We start from the raw sequence: 17,774 nt of genomic DNA on the forward strand, positions 1-17,774 counted from the left end.
GTCTATTGTTTGTTGTTTCCCCTTCCCTTTTGAATTGTGAGCCGCCCTGAGTCCCCTTAGGGAAAAGGGCGGCATACAAATAAAGGCAAAAGTAAAAAAGTAAAAGTAAAATATCCATCATCTAATATCTATGTATCTATTTCTGAAAGAAACCAAAGGGCCTCATACCATCGCCTCTCGAGCATAAACGGTGTTCAATTTATTTTTCACTGAAATGGTCACAATCAAATTGCAGGCGGCATCATAAGCACCATCTACCGTATCACAAAACAAACAGGTGAAATGAAAGACTCTATCTTGTGTTTCTCCCTATATCAAGATTTATACACAGGCAGCTGATTCAACCACCTGAACCCAACTACAGTTGAGATTGTATTCTCAAAAGAAAACTTCACCAAGGTGAATGAAACATCAAAACTCCGCTAGAATATGAGCATAGAAATGTATCTTCTTGCGTTTGGATCAAGATGAATAAAGCCATTCAGGTTAGTGATAGTAACACTATGGTTCTTCCGATAAAATAAACTTTTGAGAAGACCCTTAACATTAGAAATTAAATACCCCAAGGATTGATGATTGTCATGGAACGACCACAGATCATGGTAACAGAGAGGGCTGCAAGAGATTTCAACTACTTAAGTTGTGTAGACACTAAATGTTAACAAAATCCCTTAGCATGAAAGGCTATACACAAAACAATGTCAAAATGAACACTTCCATAATTATTTTGAAGGCAATTAAGGAGAAGATCTGAAGCTCGGGGTCAGAATGGTGGTTCAGATGAGTTTACTAAGCTCAGAGGTTGCCTACAACATACCCAACACCACCGACGAGGTTGGCAAAGATGTTTAAAGACAACTCAGCTAAATGTTGGAAGTGTCAAAAAGTACCTGGATCTTATTATCATATGTGGTGGACATGTGGAGAAGCAAAGAAATATTGGACAAAAATTAAGACACGGTTGGAAGAGATGATACAACAACGTATTGAGCTGAAGCCAGAAACATTTCTGCTAGGAATTCCATGTGAAATTTATAATAAAGAGAATGTATATTTAATTATTCATGTATTAGCTGCAGCTAGAATTGTATTTGCACAACCTTGGAAAAGTGTAGAGATTTCTATGGAAGAGAAGGTGATAAGGAAAATATTAGAATGTGCAGAAATGAACAGATTAATATTAGCAATTAAGGAGAAAGAACAAACTGAATATTATATGATTTAGGAAGTATTTTACCAATGGTTGGAGAAAAAAAAGGAGTTTGGAAATGAAGAAAGCTAAAAAAATAAGTAGATAATACAAGATATAAAACTGTTAGTATGTGTATGATGAGAATAAGGATGTTTAATGTTGACATATTATTACTAGAAGATATTAAGAAGAAAAATTGAGAGTTTTATAACGTTTAAATGCTCAATATATTATAATAATAAACTTAAGGAAATAATGTTAATATGATCATGAAACATGTGGCAAAAGAGGAACAATGTTGCACAGAGATGTTTGTACCCAGACAACACACTGCATAAGGAAAGATGGAATGTTTATTTTTGTAACTGAAAAATAATAAAACTCTTAAAAAAAAACATACCCAAGACTTTTGGTAGAGCTTGGACATTTAAAAGAAGCCCTTGTTCACCTTCTGCAAGCATTTCTTTCTGCTTATCAGTTGCTTGTTCCAAAGGCTTACTTTACTAAATTAAGCAAAACACGTAAGAATTCACAACAGCACATTGTCCATTATTTAATATGCTTCAGTTGGAGGCTAAAATATAATGAAGAAAGGTTGCAGGAATTGGGTATGTCTAGTTTAATGGAAAGAAGGACTAGCGGTGACATGATAGAGGTGTTCTGATATCTCAGGAGTTGCCATAAAGAAGAGGGAGTCAAGCTATTCTCCAAAGCACCCGAGGGCAGGACAAGAAGCAATGGGTGGAAAGTAATCAAGGAGAGAAGCAACGTGGAACGAAGGGGAAAATTTCCTGACCATGAGAACAATCAACCAGTGGAACAAACTGCCTCCAGAAATTGTAGGTGCTTCATCACTGGAGGCTTTTAAGAAGAGTCTGGACAGCCACTTCTCTGGAATGGTTTGGGTCTCCTGTGCTTGAGTAGGAGTCTGGACTAGAAGATCCCTTCCAACTCTATTATTCTATTATTCTCTTCTGTTGATGGTTGGATACTATTCCATGATGACTTTGTAAAGGGAAAAAGTAGAATCAGAGAGTTGGAGAGGAACTACTGCTCAACACAACCAATGAAAGTACCCCAACATAATTTATACTCCCAGAAGAATGGATGCCAACACAAGATCTATCACACTCGTTGTGAAAGCAAGTTCCATCAGAAGAACAGCCCCTCCACAAAACTGCCTGTGTGAGTTTCACTCAAAGAAAGCACACAGAACAAGATCTCAACTGAGAGCGGAGCCACCATTTGTGAATAGATGTGCCCCAAACTCTGGTGAACCATACCAAGATAGTTGAAGCTACTGTGATCCTAAGGACATTCCCATCTTCATTTCACCTCTGTTCAAGCCACAGCCATTACAGGAGCCTTTTTGATTGGATTCCTGCTAAGAACAAAGGGGGGAATGTGAGCCGTTCTGTGACCCTTCTAATTCTAGCATTTTTTCTTTCAACATCACCATCGATTAAATATATGTAGTCCTCCCTTAATGACTTTCTGAAATGGGTGCTCAACATGAATGCTTGCAAGGTGTGGTTAAAAAAAAAGACATTTATGTGTTGCATGCGTGATCCACAATTGGAGCTCCCCTTGTTTCTTTGTGGGTCACACACGCAATACACATTTTTTTTTTAAAAAGATGGAACCAAAATCACTGCAGGCATCCCACAGTCACAGTTGTGGCTCATTCTCTTACATGTAGATCAAGGTTGTCAACCTCAAGGCCTGGGGGTCAGATCTAGCCTGTGGGGTGCTTAGATCCTAGTCTGTGGGGACTGTCAGCGAAAACGGAGCTTGTGAGGGTAGCCGGCGGCCCTCAAACCCTAACCCCGGCCACACCCCTTCCCCTGCCACACACCCCGGTCCCCCAACAGTCTGAGGGGGCGTGAATTGGCCCCCTGTTTAAAAAACTTGAGGACTCCCATCTTGGATTCTAAATGCACCTTCAAATCACTCCTAAATTTCTTACTCCTGGGAGGGTTAGTGCCAGAATTTTTATGCTCTATTAATTGAATATTTACATTCAACACTCGGTCATCAACAGACACAAAAAGAGGAATAACATTTACACACCATTCAATAGATGCAATTAAAAACAAAAAGGAAACAAAAAGGACCACACTATCTCCTTGCCCGCAATCAACACCCAGATAAGCAGAGGGTAGCAGGAAGCCGTTGCAGCCGAAAGCAGAGCTCGGGAGCCCGTTTTCACTGGCAGAGTACTCTGCTCACCACTAGCGCCCCCCAACATGAGTGATGTCGAACTGGCCATGCCCCCTCTGTTCACACCCTCTGACCCCCCCAAGGTCAAACACAACCCTGATGTTGCCCTCAATGAAATTGCGTTTGACACCCCTGATGTAGAAGGTCCAGCTCATAAGGGAGAATGTGCTAAGCACACAGCTACAATTTGCTCTTATTTGTACATCCGCTGCAAGCATAGAAAAACAACCCTTTTATACAAGTGCGCTCGTCCCGCTCCAGCAATTCAAACCTATGGAATACACACTAAGATTATCCATGCAGTTTAGCCAAAGGGAGACTCAGGGAGCCTTTGAACTGTATCACTCCTGAAGTTTTCACACGCCTCACTGATGATCTGGAATTTGGACGACGTAGCCAAGGCGTCTGCAAAAGGAAATTCTTTTTCTTCAAGTTCTCCAGGAAAAAAATATCCAAGAGAGTATTAAGAGGCAAAAGTTTGTGACTGACAGCTCTGGTTTCTAAGCACAATTTTATCAGGATTCTTGAAAGGACCAGGGGAGACATGATAGCAGGGTTCCAATATTTAAGGGGTTGCCATAAGGGAGGGAGTGGGCTCAGCCTATTCTCTAAAGCACCAAACAGCAAGACAAGAAGCAATGGATGGAAGGCAATCAAGGAGAGAAGCAACCTAGAACTAAGGAGGAATTTCCTGACAGTGAGAACAATTAACCAGTGGAACAACTGCCGTCCAGAAATTGTGAATGCTCCAACACTGGAAGTTTTTTAAGAAGAGACTGGACAGCCATTTGTCTGAAATGGTATAGGGTCTCCTTCCTGGGCAAGAGGGTTGGACTAGAAGACCTCCAAGGACCCTCCAAACTCTGTTATTCTGTTAAAGTAATTTGGAGGAAGATGTTGAACTATGGTGTTCTTGGTGCTGCCTGAGCTTCGTTCTTTTCTTGAAGACGTTTCATTACCTGACTAGCTAACATCTTCAGTGTTAGAAGAGTGAGAGATTTGTTCTCTGTTTATAGGCATTGGCTTGCTCTGGTGAAAGTCTATTTTTCTCTTTGATAATTCCTTGTTTAGGCTGTCCTTCGTTGCTTCTTTGTCTGAGTGAGTTGTTCCTTGATTATTGTTTAATTTTTGTTTGTCTGGTGCTACTCCCTGCTTATCTGGGTGTTGATTGCAGGTAAGGAGATATTGTGGTCTTTTTTGTTTCCTTTTTGCTTTTTAATTGCATCTATTGAACGGTGTGTAAATGTTCTTCCTCTCTTTATTTCTGTTGATGACCGAGTGTTGAACGAAAATACTGAATTAATAGAGCATAAAAATTCCGGCACTGACTCTCCCAGGAGTAAAAAAACTAGGAGAGATTTGAAGGTGCATTTAGAATCCAAGACAGAGTTTCTCAAACTTATTAAACAGGGGGACAATTCACGGCCCCTCAGACTGTTGGAGAGCCAGGGAGGGCATGGCAGGGTAAGGGGCATGGCCAGGGTGGTCGCAACTGACTAGGTGTGTCCAGGGTGTGTGGCCCATTTGCTGTTGCTCACGTGGGTGGTGCCTGTGGGTTTGGGCAGAGTTGGGGAAGGAATCCACGGGTCTCTGGTGGGTAGACGGTGGGCGGGCGGCTCATCCTGGAGGAAGAGGTGAGGCAAGTTAGGGGGTGGGGCAGCTACAGCCGGAAACCCGTCACCCACCATGCGCTCACTGCCCTTAGTGTGTGGGAGGAAATGGTTTCCGGCTGTAGGCACAGCCTGCTGTCCCCTCAGCTGGCAAATGCTGCAGCTCTGGAGTCCGTTGCCAGCACCAGGCTGGTCATCCGAGCAGCAAGTGGAGGCAAAAGGGGGAGGAATGTGATGCGGATTGCTGGATGCGCTTACTCTGTCCCAGAGTCTGTTTTGGCTTGCGGTTGGAGAGCAAGTCGCGGCTGGTCATTTTCTCCTCAGCCCCCTCACGGGTCTTGCCCTTGACCTGCGCATGGAGCGTGTTCCCCTGGCAAACCTCACTGCAGCAGCATGTGCATGAGAGGGGTACTTTGCCAGCAGGCCCTGCAGGAAGTGGGGGAGGATGCAGCACTTCCCTGTCCGCTACCAGACCCAACATGTGGCACCTGGCTGGGCTTACTTGAATGGGGGGTGAGGTAGGGGTAGGAACACACAGAGGGAAACCACTAGGAGGAGAGGAGCAGGGCGAGGGGTTGAGCTGGATCCAGGGGTGAAATTCAGCAGGTTTTGATAGGTTCTAGAGAACCAGTAGTGGAAATTTTGAGTAGTTCAGAGAATCGGCAAATATCACCTCTGGCTGGCCTCGCCCCCATCTATTCTCTGCCTCCTGACTCCCAGCTGATCAGGAGGGAGTGGGGATTTTGCAGTAACCTTCCCCTGCCACGCCCACCATGCCACACCCACAGAACCGGTAGTAAAAAATGGAATTTCACCACTGGTGGATCCCACCACTGTGCAGGCTGGATACATTGCATTGGTAGGCCATATCCATCTCTGGTTTGAGGACCTCTGATCCAAGAGGTGACATCATAGGAGATTTGGTTGGGAAAAAATGAATATTGACAGTTTCATGTTTGACATGCACGTTTATGCTATTACACTTTCTATGACTTCTGAATGACGACAAAAAACATACAAAACCTGAAAACTATTAACCCATCCTTCTGAAACTGCAGACTCCCTAGATAAAGTTCCCTTTATGAGCTCTGCCATTTTCATAACCATTACAGTAGTTTCAAAACAGAAACCACGATGGGCTAAGAAATAATATCTTTACAAAGAATCCTGCAAACATTTTATTTTTCTTCCATGACATCTGAACCTCACAGATTTGGTCATTCAGAAGCTCCAGATTTCATCCAGGTCATCATCAAAATAAAGAAAATATTTTCAGTCCCATTTTAAGTAAGACAAAGCTCAGGACCCCAATTTCATCAAACCAGGTCTATGACAATTCACCAAAGCCAACTCTCACCACGGCCAACTTGCCATAATCAACTCCTCATGGCCAACTTTCCACAGCCAACTCACTATAGCCAACTCAGCACGGCCAACTCGCCAGTCAGCTCACCATGGTCAATTCACTATTGGATAACTCCCCATGACCAACTTCCCACAATCAATTCCCCATGACCAACTCACCATGGCCAACTCGCCATGGCCAACTCCCCATGACCAACTTCCCACAACCAATTCCCCATGGCCAACTCACTGTGGGACAACTTAACATGGGCAATTCGCCACAGGACCATTGACTTCAGGACAGGAGTTACACTAATATCAAAGAAATGGTGGAACAGAATCATTACAGACAGGATGCAAAAGGAGGGGCAGAATGAAATCTGAATGGCAAAAATTAAAATAATTTTTTATTTATTTTAAATAATTAAATGGAATTGTTAAATTTTCCTGCAGAGACTTGTTTCAACTGGGTGAGTCTAGAGTCTCAGAGGGTTTTCAAACCATCATCAGATAAAAGTCTTAATGGGAATTTGGGGTTGACATACACTATAGGTGGTCTTTGAGGTAGGACCACCATCGAGCCCAACATTTAAGTGAACATTTACTAAGTGTTTGCCCCATTTTACGACTTTTCTTGTCACTGTTGTTAAGCAAATCGTTGCCTTTGTTAAGTTAGTGAATCTGGCTCCCCCGGGGGCTTTTGCTTGTCAGACGGTCACAAAAGGGGGTTCACGTGACTCTGTGGACACACTGTGACCATCACAAATACGAGCCAGTTGAATTTTTAATTTCCTGATGTACAACCTCCATAGCAGCGCACCCTACTCATTTCAATGTGGGATCATTTTTCTTCCAATTTGTGTGCAAGGTTTTTTTCCCATCATCTACAATAAATGCAATCCTTCCTTCGTTCCTTCCTTCCTCTCTTTCTTTCCCTTCTTCCCTACCTCCCACTCTTTCTTTCCATTCCCTCCTTCCTCTCTTTCTTTCCCATCCCTTCCCTTCCTCCCTCTTTCCCTTCCATCTTTCCTCTTTCCCTTCCCTCCCTCTCCCTCCCTCTTTCCCTTCCCTCTTTTTTCTCTTTCTTTCCCTTCCCTCCTCTCTTTCTTTCCCTCCTTCCTTTCCTCCTACTCTCTTTCCCCCCTCCCTCCTCCATTCCTCTCTCTTTTCCTTCCCTCCTTCCTCTCTTTCTTTCCCTTCCCTCCCCTTCCTCCCTCTCTCTTTCACTTCCCTCTTTCCTCTTTCCCTTCCCTCCCCCTCCCTCCCCTCCTCTCTTCCCCTTCCCTCCTCTCTCTTTCTTTCCCTTCCTTCCCTCCCTCCCTTTCCTCCTCCCTTCCTCTTTCCCTTCCCTCCTTCCTCTTTCTTTCCCTTCCCTGCTTCCTTCCTTTCTCTTTCTTTCCCTCCCTTCCCTCCTCCCTCCCTTTCTTTCCCTTCCCTCCCTCCTCCTCCCTTCCTTCCCTCCCTGCTTCCTTCCTTCCCTCCTCCCTTCCCCTCTCTCCTTCCTTCCCTCCTTTCTTTCCCTTCCCTCCTTCCTTCCCTCTTTCTTTCCTTTCCCTCCCTCCCTTCCTTCTCTCCCTGTCCCTCTCTTTCCCTTCCCTCCTTCCCTCCCTCCTCTCTCTTTCCCTTCCTTCCCTCTCTGCTTCCTTCCTTCCTTCCCTCCTCGCTTCCTTCCTCTCTCTCCTTCCCTTCTCTCCTTCCTTCCCTCCTCTCTCTCTTTCTTTCTCTTCCCTCCCTCCTTGCTTCCTTCCTTCTTTCCCTTCCTTCCTTCCCTTTTCTTTATCAAACCTGGAGCGCCCACTGTTCCCACCTAAAAGCCACACAGCTGCTCTTTCTACATTCATCACTTTCCCCCCCCCCCTTTCCATCCAGACCTTCAAAGCCATTAAAGATTATTGCTGCGAATGGTAGTTTCCCAGCATGAATGAGCCCCTGATCCATTTGCTGAACTGGACAACAGAATCCACACCATAAAAAAACCCCACACAAAATACTCCCAAAACATTTGCACTGCATACCAGCCCTAATCAGAAGTGGAAGGGCTCAGATTTTAAAGTACTTTTAGAGACACAATTTATGAAGCAGTGTTCCTAGTACTCCCCCCCCCCCATCAAAACAAAAAGGTCTTGCAATTCCTACTCAGCTAATCCTTTGAACGGGTGCTAAAAATTTACCAGTGAATAAAATAAACCAGAATCAGTCCCAGTTAAGCAGACCACAGATCAAAGTTAAAACAAAGAAAGCAACCGAAATTACGAGAGAATTTCGGTCTCTTGGAAAGTTGGCAATAGTTGTCAACTTTCTGAGAGACCAAAATTCATAAAGTCAAGTCTGGAATTGCAAACAATGAAAAAGTAGGAAACTCATTTCTGCTTACTAAACAGCTCACTAATCATGCAATGAAACAGAGCAAAACCATTTTGAAATATCACTCTGCTTTCTACACTCAAGTTCTGCATTTCTCCTTATTCAGTTTAGAATTGGTGTCTGCCAAAGACGTGGAAGTAACGGCATAGTAAAGATGAATCCGAATATTAAAATTAAGAAGGAGATTCAGAATGTATAATGTTAAGAATGCCTGGGAGGGAAGTACATTCCTGACTGTGAACAGGTGTATCCAAAGTACAAATTTGTTGGATGTGAGTGTGTGAATATTATGATTAATAAAGTAGAAGATTATGAGAAGTAAATTGCCTCCTATACTTCACTAACTCAGGCCTCCTGGTGTCGAACATTGAAATGCAAGATTAATATTATACACCATAACCAGAATGAAAGCAAAGGGGGGGAAGACATCGTTATAATTATTATTATGTACCTTCATATAATTATTATAATCCACTTTCAGAAGGGTTCTGGTTTTATGCTTTGGTGAATCTGAGACACAAAAAGAACACAATCTATTTGAGTCCTCCCTAATATTTCTAGAAATAAATGTGGAGATTCATTGAACCAGCAAAGGTGGCTCCTTTGTCTGGACAACTGGGACAAAATTTGTGCAAAGACAACAGGCAGGCTAGTGTGAGTCCATCTGTACTTCCAAAAGAACGAATCCCAACCTTCAGTATTAAACCTTTAACTGGTGGCAATCCGAGCTAAACAAAGTTTAAAAAAGAATAATTTTAACCTAACAAGAGGAAGGGAGAAAGAGGGAGGGGGAAAGAGAGAGGGAAAGAGAGAAAGAGAGAGAGGAAGGGAAAGAGAGAGGGAGAGGGTGAGAAAGAGGGAGAGGGAAAGAGACAGAAAGAGGGAGAGAGAGAAAGAGGGAGAGGGAAAGAGAAAGAGAGAAAAAGACTAGTTATATAAGTATCATCCTAAATCGAATTCTTGTTTGTGTGTTTGTTGAGTTCTTTTTAATGAATCGAATGAGATGCCACTCCCAGAGACCGCAAATTATTATTGTTGTTATTTTTTCTACAACACCCCAGCTCTGATTTATTCCTACAAACATCATCAGGAGCTCCGGCAAACAATGCCAGATGGAAGAGAAGCAGATAATGGATTTTTCTTTTTTTTTTACTGTTTGCCTTAGAAACAAAACAGCTGCGGTAGCATCATCTGCCCGGCCAGCCAATAACTTTTCATCTTGTCGGCTTCTATCAACCTGAAGCCAATTTAATCCCATAATGGCAAAGGAAGAGGAGGAAAAAAAGGGAATATGCATATAAAAAGTTGGTTCGAAAGCCAGGAACTCACTCTCATTCTCTCCCCCCCCCCCACCCAACACACATACACCCCTGTCTTTTTTTTTTTTGAACGCACTTTGTTGGGAATGACGAATTTATGGAGCGAGCACATATTGTTGGCAAACACTTTGAGTGGACAAGTTAAGCCTTTTTAAAACTACCTATCCTAAACTTAAATCCCTTGGGCGTTGGGTCTCAAGACGGGACTCGCTCGGGGTGGGCGAACTATCGGGATCAAGGATGCGCCCACTCCCACAAAAAAATTATGGAAAAAATTCCACGCAGTGATTTTCCTTTTACTCCGAATTTTCTTTCTTTACGCGGCGCTGGCTGCCGCGTTCAAGTCTGCACCAAAGTCACGGAACTTCTCCGCGTGGGATGGGCTCAAAATCTCAAGCTTGTCCTCGTGGCTTTTTCCTGCCCCCCACTTCTCCACGCATCTTACCTTCGCACAAGACGGCGAGACTCAGGGCCCATCCGGTGAACGGCATCTTCCCGCGTGGCAGTAAATCCGCACGATTTTCGGCGAGGGGGAAAGGGCTGGGTGGAGAAAACTCTCGTGGGGGTTTTCTTTTCCTTCTGACCGCCCTAGGCTGCCTCTCGCGCGGGTTGGGGAGACCCCCCCACTCCCCCTGCTTTGTTGCCTCAATCCGGGAGCCCCATCATCGGAGCAGGAGCTTGTTAACCAAAAGGAGCCGGGTTAAACTCGGGTCGCGCGTGGGTGTCCTGCCTCCGGTCGTGAGAACCGTTTCCCGGCTCGGCTGCTCCGCACAGATCGGCCGGGGTAGCGATGAAGACCTGCGGAGGCGCGGCGGGGGAAAGAAAAGGCGCGCAAGAAGAGCCACCTGCCGCGGGGCGATGGGGCTCCGCGTGGCTCTCCGGCTCCGGACGCGCGAGCGAGCGAACTAGCAAGCCAGCCAGCCGAGCGCCGGGCTGGGAAGAGGCGAGGCGAGGCGAGGGCGGCTGCCGGCCGCCCAGTGAGGGGACCCCCCGCTTGAGCGCTGCGCTCCGCCCGGCTGCCGCCTGGGGCGCTCCGATATTAGCGGATCGCCCGGCACGGATGCTGCGCTGGTGCGCACAGGGCGAGGAATGGCTAAGGAAGCTCCTCTCCCCTTCGCCTCCTCCCAGCAAGGGAGGGAAGGAGGCTCCGAGCAGGGTGCTGGGAAGGAGGGCGGGGGCGCCCGGTTGCAACTCGGAGCCTCGCTTGCGGTCCCGGGTGGGTGGGGGTTTAAAGGAGAAATGAAGGCGGAGTCCTCTCCAAGCCGAAGGGCGTGGGGGTGGGGGATAATGAGGACCTTGTCTTGCCTAGCCTGGGTGTTGTATGTATGTATGTATGTATGTATGTATGTATGTATGTATGTATGTATGTATGTATGTAAAAGGGGAAAAACACATATTACAGTGCACCCCCCACTGCCTGAAAACCTCTTCCCCCCCCCTTATATTTCTTAGATATACAATATATTCCAATTGTGCCCTTATCTTCTCCAAAACAACATACATTCTTGAGCAGATTTATTCCCACCAACACTAATTTTAGGGGGGGAAACCATGTTTCACTATAATGATTTACTTTAATTGTCCCCCTTTTTAAGTTTAATTTCTGTTGTTAATTTCTCACGTTGCCATACTCCAAATTTCATTATACCACTCATTTCTTTGAATAGCCTGAGTGTTTTAAAGCAACAACCCAGGTCTCTTCCAGGAACTCCGGGGCTGCATTCAGACGAACTGCTTCCGCTTGCCTGATGCATTTCATCCGATCCCTTTTCCCCCCAAAGCCAAGCTAAGGCTAATATTAGCAGGTGCAAATGCAGCAGCTTTACCCATCGGTGCGCGCGCTTGTACCTCGCCCTTTCCTGAAAGCCGGCTTGGTGCCAGTCGTGGAAACCCCACCCTCCTCCACCGTGCCAAGGGCAAAGCGTACTAGTCCCGAAGCAAAGAGTCTGACCCAAGGCTTGAAGACCACGCTGCAGTACGCACACACATATCCGCTCCCGAGCTTGCAAAGTCTACATGCAGACACCCATTACCCTGGCTGGCTGGAGAGGGCAAAGCTTGGGTAGGAAAGAAACACCGCTATCAGGGTCTGGAAGTGGGGAAGGCGAAACGGTTGAGGCAACGGGGCAATCCTTCCTTCCCTGTGCTACACTTTGGATTTTCGTTCCCCCATTTGCTCAAACAATCAATCAGAATTGAGCTGGGAGGGAATTGGGAGTTCCTCTAATCCCACCCCCTGCTCATGCAGGAGACCCTATAACACCATTTCAGACAAGTGGTTGTCCAATCCTTTCTTTAAAAGCTCCAGTGATGGGGGAAGCACCCACCACTTTTGGTAGCAAGCTATTCCATTGGTTAATTGTTCTGTCAGGGAATTCCTCCTTAGTTCTAAATTGCTTCTCCTTGATTAATTTCCACCCATTGCTGCTTGTCCTGCCCTTATGTGCCTTGGAGAATAGCTTGACTCCCTCTTCTTTGTGGCAACCCCTGAGATATTGGAACACTGCTATCATGTCTCCCTTCTTTTCATTAAACTAGAGAAACCCAGTTCCTGCAACCGTTCTTCATATGTTTTAGTCTCCAGTCCCCTAATCCTCTTTGTTGCTCTTCTCTGCACTCTTTCTAGAGTCTCCACATCTTTTTGTAGTCCTGTGACCAAAACTGGATGCAGTATTCTAGGTGTGGTCTTATTAAGGTCGTGATGGTGAACCTATGGCATGCCCGCCACAGGTGGCACGTGCAGCCCTCTCTATGGGCACATCAGCTGTCGCCCCAGCCCTGCTCCACTGCGCATGTGCGCACACCTCCCACCCGCCAGTTACTTTTTGGGTCTCTGCTGAGCATGCTTGGGGCAGGGTGCATGCGGAAGACACACATGCATGTGCGGGGGAGGGGCGGGATCACGCATGCATGCATGGAGGTGGAGGAAGCGTGGGGGTGCAGTGTCCCCCCCCTCTGTGGCCCATTTTTTGTGCCAGGAGCTTCAGGGAGGGCTGCTAAACCCAAACGGGGCACGGGGGTGTGTGGTTCCCCCCCCCGCGGCCCATTTCTGATCCCAGGAGGCTTCAGGAAGGTCTACTGAGCCCAAAAAGGAGCACGGGGGGCACACTCACAAGCGTGGGGGGTGGGGGGTTAGCCATCACTGGTGTAAGTAGTTCACAAGCTGGAAATGTCCCTTTTCCTGGAAGGATACAGTTAGTCCTTGACTTGTAACAGTTTATTCAGTGACTTTTTGAAGTTACAACAGCACTGAAAAAAGTGACTTCTGGTTTGTAGGAAGTTAAAACCCACCCTTCTCCTAGAAAAATGAAATATCCTGGGAAATATTGAAAAGGCAAAATATTGCATTTCCCTGGATCAGAAATGGAGAAACGTGTTTTAAGGCAGGAAACGACTTACTCTTAATAGCCCCCACCTTTGTCAATGGGCCATTAAAATGCCTGAGCCAGTCTATTCTACGTAACAAATATATCCCCCCTTCAGCTCCAGGAGTGGTGGGATTAAGGCATGCTAGTATTAGCCCTTTACCCATCTCACCACAGGGCACCTGGGAAGAAGCGATGCTCAACCAAACGTGGATTCAAAACACAGCCTAGAGAGTTGCCCCTGCATGGCCCCATGGGAGTCTGATAACCAGTCAGAATACAAGATCAAGATCAAAGGCCAGAGGGGGCATAAAACCAGGAACTTTCATCATCTCAGTCTCTTTTTTCTTCTTCATCCAACATCTGGAAGCATGTGATCCCCCTTTTCTGTTCAGGAGCTCAAGGCATGTGATCCTGTTCACCATTAAACCGTCTTTCCAAGCAGCCTCCATGTCTCCAGTGTCTTTTTCTCCACTTGGAACTGAACCCAGAAGGACATTTCTTCCAACAGGTTGTTTCTCACACTTATGCTGGTTGCCACATTACATCCCATGTAATCCCATGTAATGTGATCAAAATGCAGACCCCCTGCAACTGAGTCATATTTATGATGGTGGCAGTGTTCCCAGATCATGTGATTCCCCTTTTGTGACTTTCTGACAAACAAAAACAATTGGAGAAGCTGGATTCAATTCACAATTAACTTTGAAAAGTGCAGCGATTCACTTCACAGCCACTGTAGGAAGTTATCACCCAGCCCTCTCCCAGAAAAATGAAATATCCTAGGAAATATTGAAAAGGCAGAATATTTCTCTGGATGTGAAAAGTAAGAAACATCCCCCCTTTGTCAATGAGCCCTTAAAGACTGAGCTAGTCCACTTTACATAATAAAAAGAGTTCTCCCCTTCAGCTCCAGAGTGATGGGATTAAGGCATTACCCAACTCACCACATGGCATCTGAGAACTCAACCAAACCTGGATTCAAAACGCAGCCTAGAGAGTTGCCCCTGCATGGCTCCATGGGAGTCTGATAACCAATTAGAACACAAGCTCAAGATCAAAGGCCAGAGGGGGATAAAACCAGGGACTCAGCTTCTCTTGCTTTTCCTTCTCTTCACTTCTCCACCAACATTGAAGCATGTGATCACCCTTTTTGTACAGGACTCAAGCCATGTGGTCCTGTCCACCATTAAAACCATCTTTCCAAGCAGCCTCCATGTCTCCAGTGTCTTTTTCCCCACTTGGAGCCAAACCCAGAAGGACATTCCTTCCAACACCTCGACAATATATATATCATAAAATAGGGCAAAGCTGACTTAACAACTGTTTAATTGAACAACAGAAACTTGGGTTCAATTGTGCTTGTAAGTCAAGCATGTAGGTAGTTTCTCCAGTCCTAGAGATTGCAGGCAAGGTTCAAATTTTGCCCCCAAACCCTCCATGTACACACAATGTCACAAGCCAAGCCAGCAAAACAAAACCATAATCAAGCATGTAACTTGCAAAACAAGACCGAAACCAAACTGGTAATTTGCAAACTGAAACTGAAACCAAATGTGTAACTTGCAAAAACGAAACGAAACCAAACTGTTAACTTGCAAAACAAAACCCAAATCAAACTGGTAGCTTGCAAAACAAAAACAAAACAAAACTGGTAACTTGCAAAACAAAACCGAAATCAAACTGATAACTTGCAAAATGAAACTGGAATCAAACTCATAACTTGCAAAACGAAAGCGAAATCAAACTGATAACTTGCAAAATGAAACTGGAATCAAACTGGTAACTTGCAAAATGAAAGCGAAACCAAACTGATAACTTGCAAAATGAAACCGAAATCAAACTGGTAATTTGAAAAACAAAACTGAAATCAAACTGGTAACTTGCAATATGAAACCAAAACCAAACTGATAACTGGCAAAATGAAATGAAAATCGAACTTGTGAACCTGCTGAATCATAAACAAGTCGGGAGGGAATATGATAGCCAAGCACTCCCCATGTAATAACACTGGAGAACATTTTTAGCTGATTTGTTTTTGAAGAAATCAATAGAAGCGCGGCTTCCTTCGGAAAGAGCTGCCGATTTAAGGGATGAGGACAGGCTGTTCTGCATTTTGTAATTACTGACTCAGGCAATAGAGGAACATCGTCTGACGTTTCTTTTCTGAGCAAATGAGGGCATTCCTTTGCTTGCGCTATCCTAGGTGGTTTCCAAGAATCGAGGGATGGAAAAATGTAGAGTGTTTGATCCAAGTGGTGTCAGTAATTTTTCTGACTTCATTGGTCTGATTACTCAGCAGCAGCCAAGATGGTGTTGGAAGAAATGTCCTTCTGGGTTCAGTTCCAAGTGGGGGGAAAGACACTGGAAACATGGAGGCTGCTTGGAAAGATGGTTTAATGGTGGAGGATCACATGGTTTGAGGTCCTGAACAGAAAAGGTAATCAAATGCTTCAAGATGTTGGGCGAAGAAGAAGAAGAGAGTGAGATGCTGAAAGTTCCTGGATTTGTACTCTCTGTTCGGCCCCACCTCTCTGTTTCCTGTTCCTATGTAAGAAATGCATTCTGACTGGTTATCAGAATCCCAAGAGGCCATGCAGGGGCAACTCTCTAGGCTGTGTTTTGAGTCCAAGTTTGGTTGAGCATTGCTTCTTCCCAGATGCCATGTGGTGAGTTTCTGTAGGTTAATCCTATCTTTGTTATGTAGAGTAGATTAGCACGTGGCCTCTAATGGCCCATTGAGAAAGGTGGGGGCTATTAAGAGTGAGTCTGTTTCCTGCCTAAAAAACATGTTTCTCTATTTCTGAGCCAGGGAAATATAATATTCTGCCTTTTCAATATTTCCCAGGATATTTCATTTTTTCTAGGAGAGGGGTGGAATTTAACTTCCTACAGTGATTCAAGGAGGGTTTGGGGTTTTTTTGTTTGTTTGTTTTTTGTAAATGACACACACTTTCCCCCCACTTCTGTCACCAACCTGGAGAGCCAGTTGGGTCAGAAACCTGATGGGAAAGAAGTGAGACGTTAACAAGGAACAGCTTCTTTGGAGGTTCAGCAAATGGATGATTCTTTGGTGGGTACAGAAAAGGTGAATTGTGTGTTTATTTGTCAGATGATGCAAAGATATTACAGAGTTAGCCATCTGGAGGCTCATGGAAAAGTTAGGGAGTCCTCGACCTGCAACCACAATTGTGAACCCAATAATTATGCTAATAAGTGAGACATTTGTTGAGATCCCCATTTTATGACTTTTCCTGCTGCAGTTGTTAAGTGAACCACTGCAATTGTTCAGTTAGTAACACAATTGTTGAGGTGGATCGGGCTTCCCCCATCAACTTTGCTTGTCATAAGGTCGCAAAAGGGGATCACATGACCCTGGGACACTGCAACTGTCATAAAGACGAGTCCGTGGCCAAATGCCTGAATTTTGATCACCTGCCCATGGAGATGCTGCAAAGGTCATAAGTGTGAAAAATGGTCATAAGTCACATTTTTCAGTTGCCATTGTAACTTTGAACAATCACTAAACAATCTGTTGTAAGTTGCAGACTACCTGTGTGTAGCCAGATCTGGGCTGCAGAAAATGATCAGATCACTAGAGGGCAGGAAAGAGATACCTAAAATTCTTGTTTTGCTGCCCCCTGATGGCCATGTAGATTTTTCTACTCAAATCTGGTCGCCCTAATGTAAGGCGTGAAGCAAGAGATCTTGAAGAAATATAGGTATACAATCAGATGTCTAGATACAGCTAGTCCTCGGCTTACAACCGTTCATTTAACGACGGCTCAATAAAAAAAGGGGGGAGGACTCTTTTTCTCAAAGTTACAACTGTCACAATATGCCCACAATCATGCGATCCACAAAATGGGTCCAGTCATGTGATGACCCACTTAGTGGCTGAAATTCCAGGCCCAGTTGTAGTTTGTAAGTCGAGGACTAGCTATAGGTGTGTTTAGCAAGCGTGCTTTTAATTTTTTACTTAGAGCATGGAGGTTGGGAATCCCTTGACTGAAGATTTGCTGATATTCAGACTCCTTAAAGTTGGACGTATTTAAATTCACTTTTAAATGCAAAGAGAGGAACTCAATCAAGGTCATGTGAGGTACTAATTCCACTCTATAAAGCCTCAGTACAGTGATGGCTAACCTTTTGGTCATCGCGCACCAAAAGCACGTGCACGCATGCGACAGCACACACGCACATGCCCACACCCATAAGGCAACGCATGCGTGCACATGTGCACATTTTTGGGGAAAAACGAGCTGAAAAAGGCCTCAAAAACGGGCCAAAAAAGCCTCAAAAATGGGCCAAGAAAAGCCTCAAAAATGGCCTGAAAAAGCCTCAAAAATGGGTGGAAAAA

The 17,774-nt window shown here is 45.0% G+C and overlaps 1 protein-coding gene across 1 annotated transcript in view; it reads right to left on the reverse strand.

The window, feature by feature from the left end:
• Nucleotides 1-17,571, reverse strand: part of RET (ret proto-oncogene) — a 143,951-nt gene extending 126,380 nt beyond the window's left edge. The window contains exon 1 of the mRNA XM_087702422.1: nt 17,394-17,571. Within this exon, the coding sequence (XP_087558548.1) occupies nt 17,394-17,571 (178 nt within the window). The remainder of the gene's footprint in view (nt 1-17,393) is intronic.
• Between the last annotated feature and the right edge of the window lie 203 nt (nt 17,572-17,774).

Source organism: Thamnophis sirtalis, unplaced genomic scaffold, assembly GCF_051295495.1.
Source record: "Thamnophis sirtalis isolate CommonGarterSnake01/CBP01778 unplaced genomic scaffold, rThaSir2_p1.2 scaffold_15, whole genome shotgun sequence".
NCBI classification, from domain to species: Eukaryota; Metazoa; Chordata; class Lepidosauria; order Squamata; family Natricidae; genus Thamnophis; species Thamnophis sirtalis.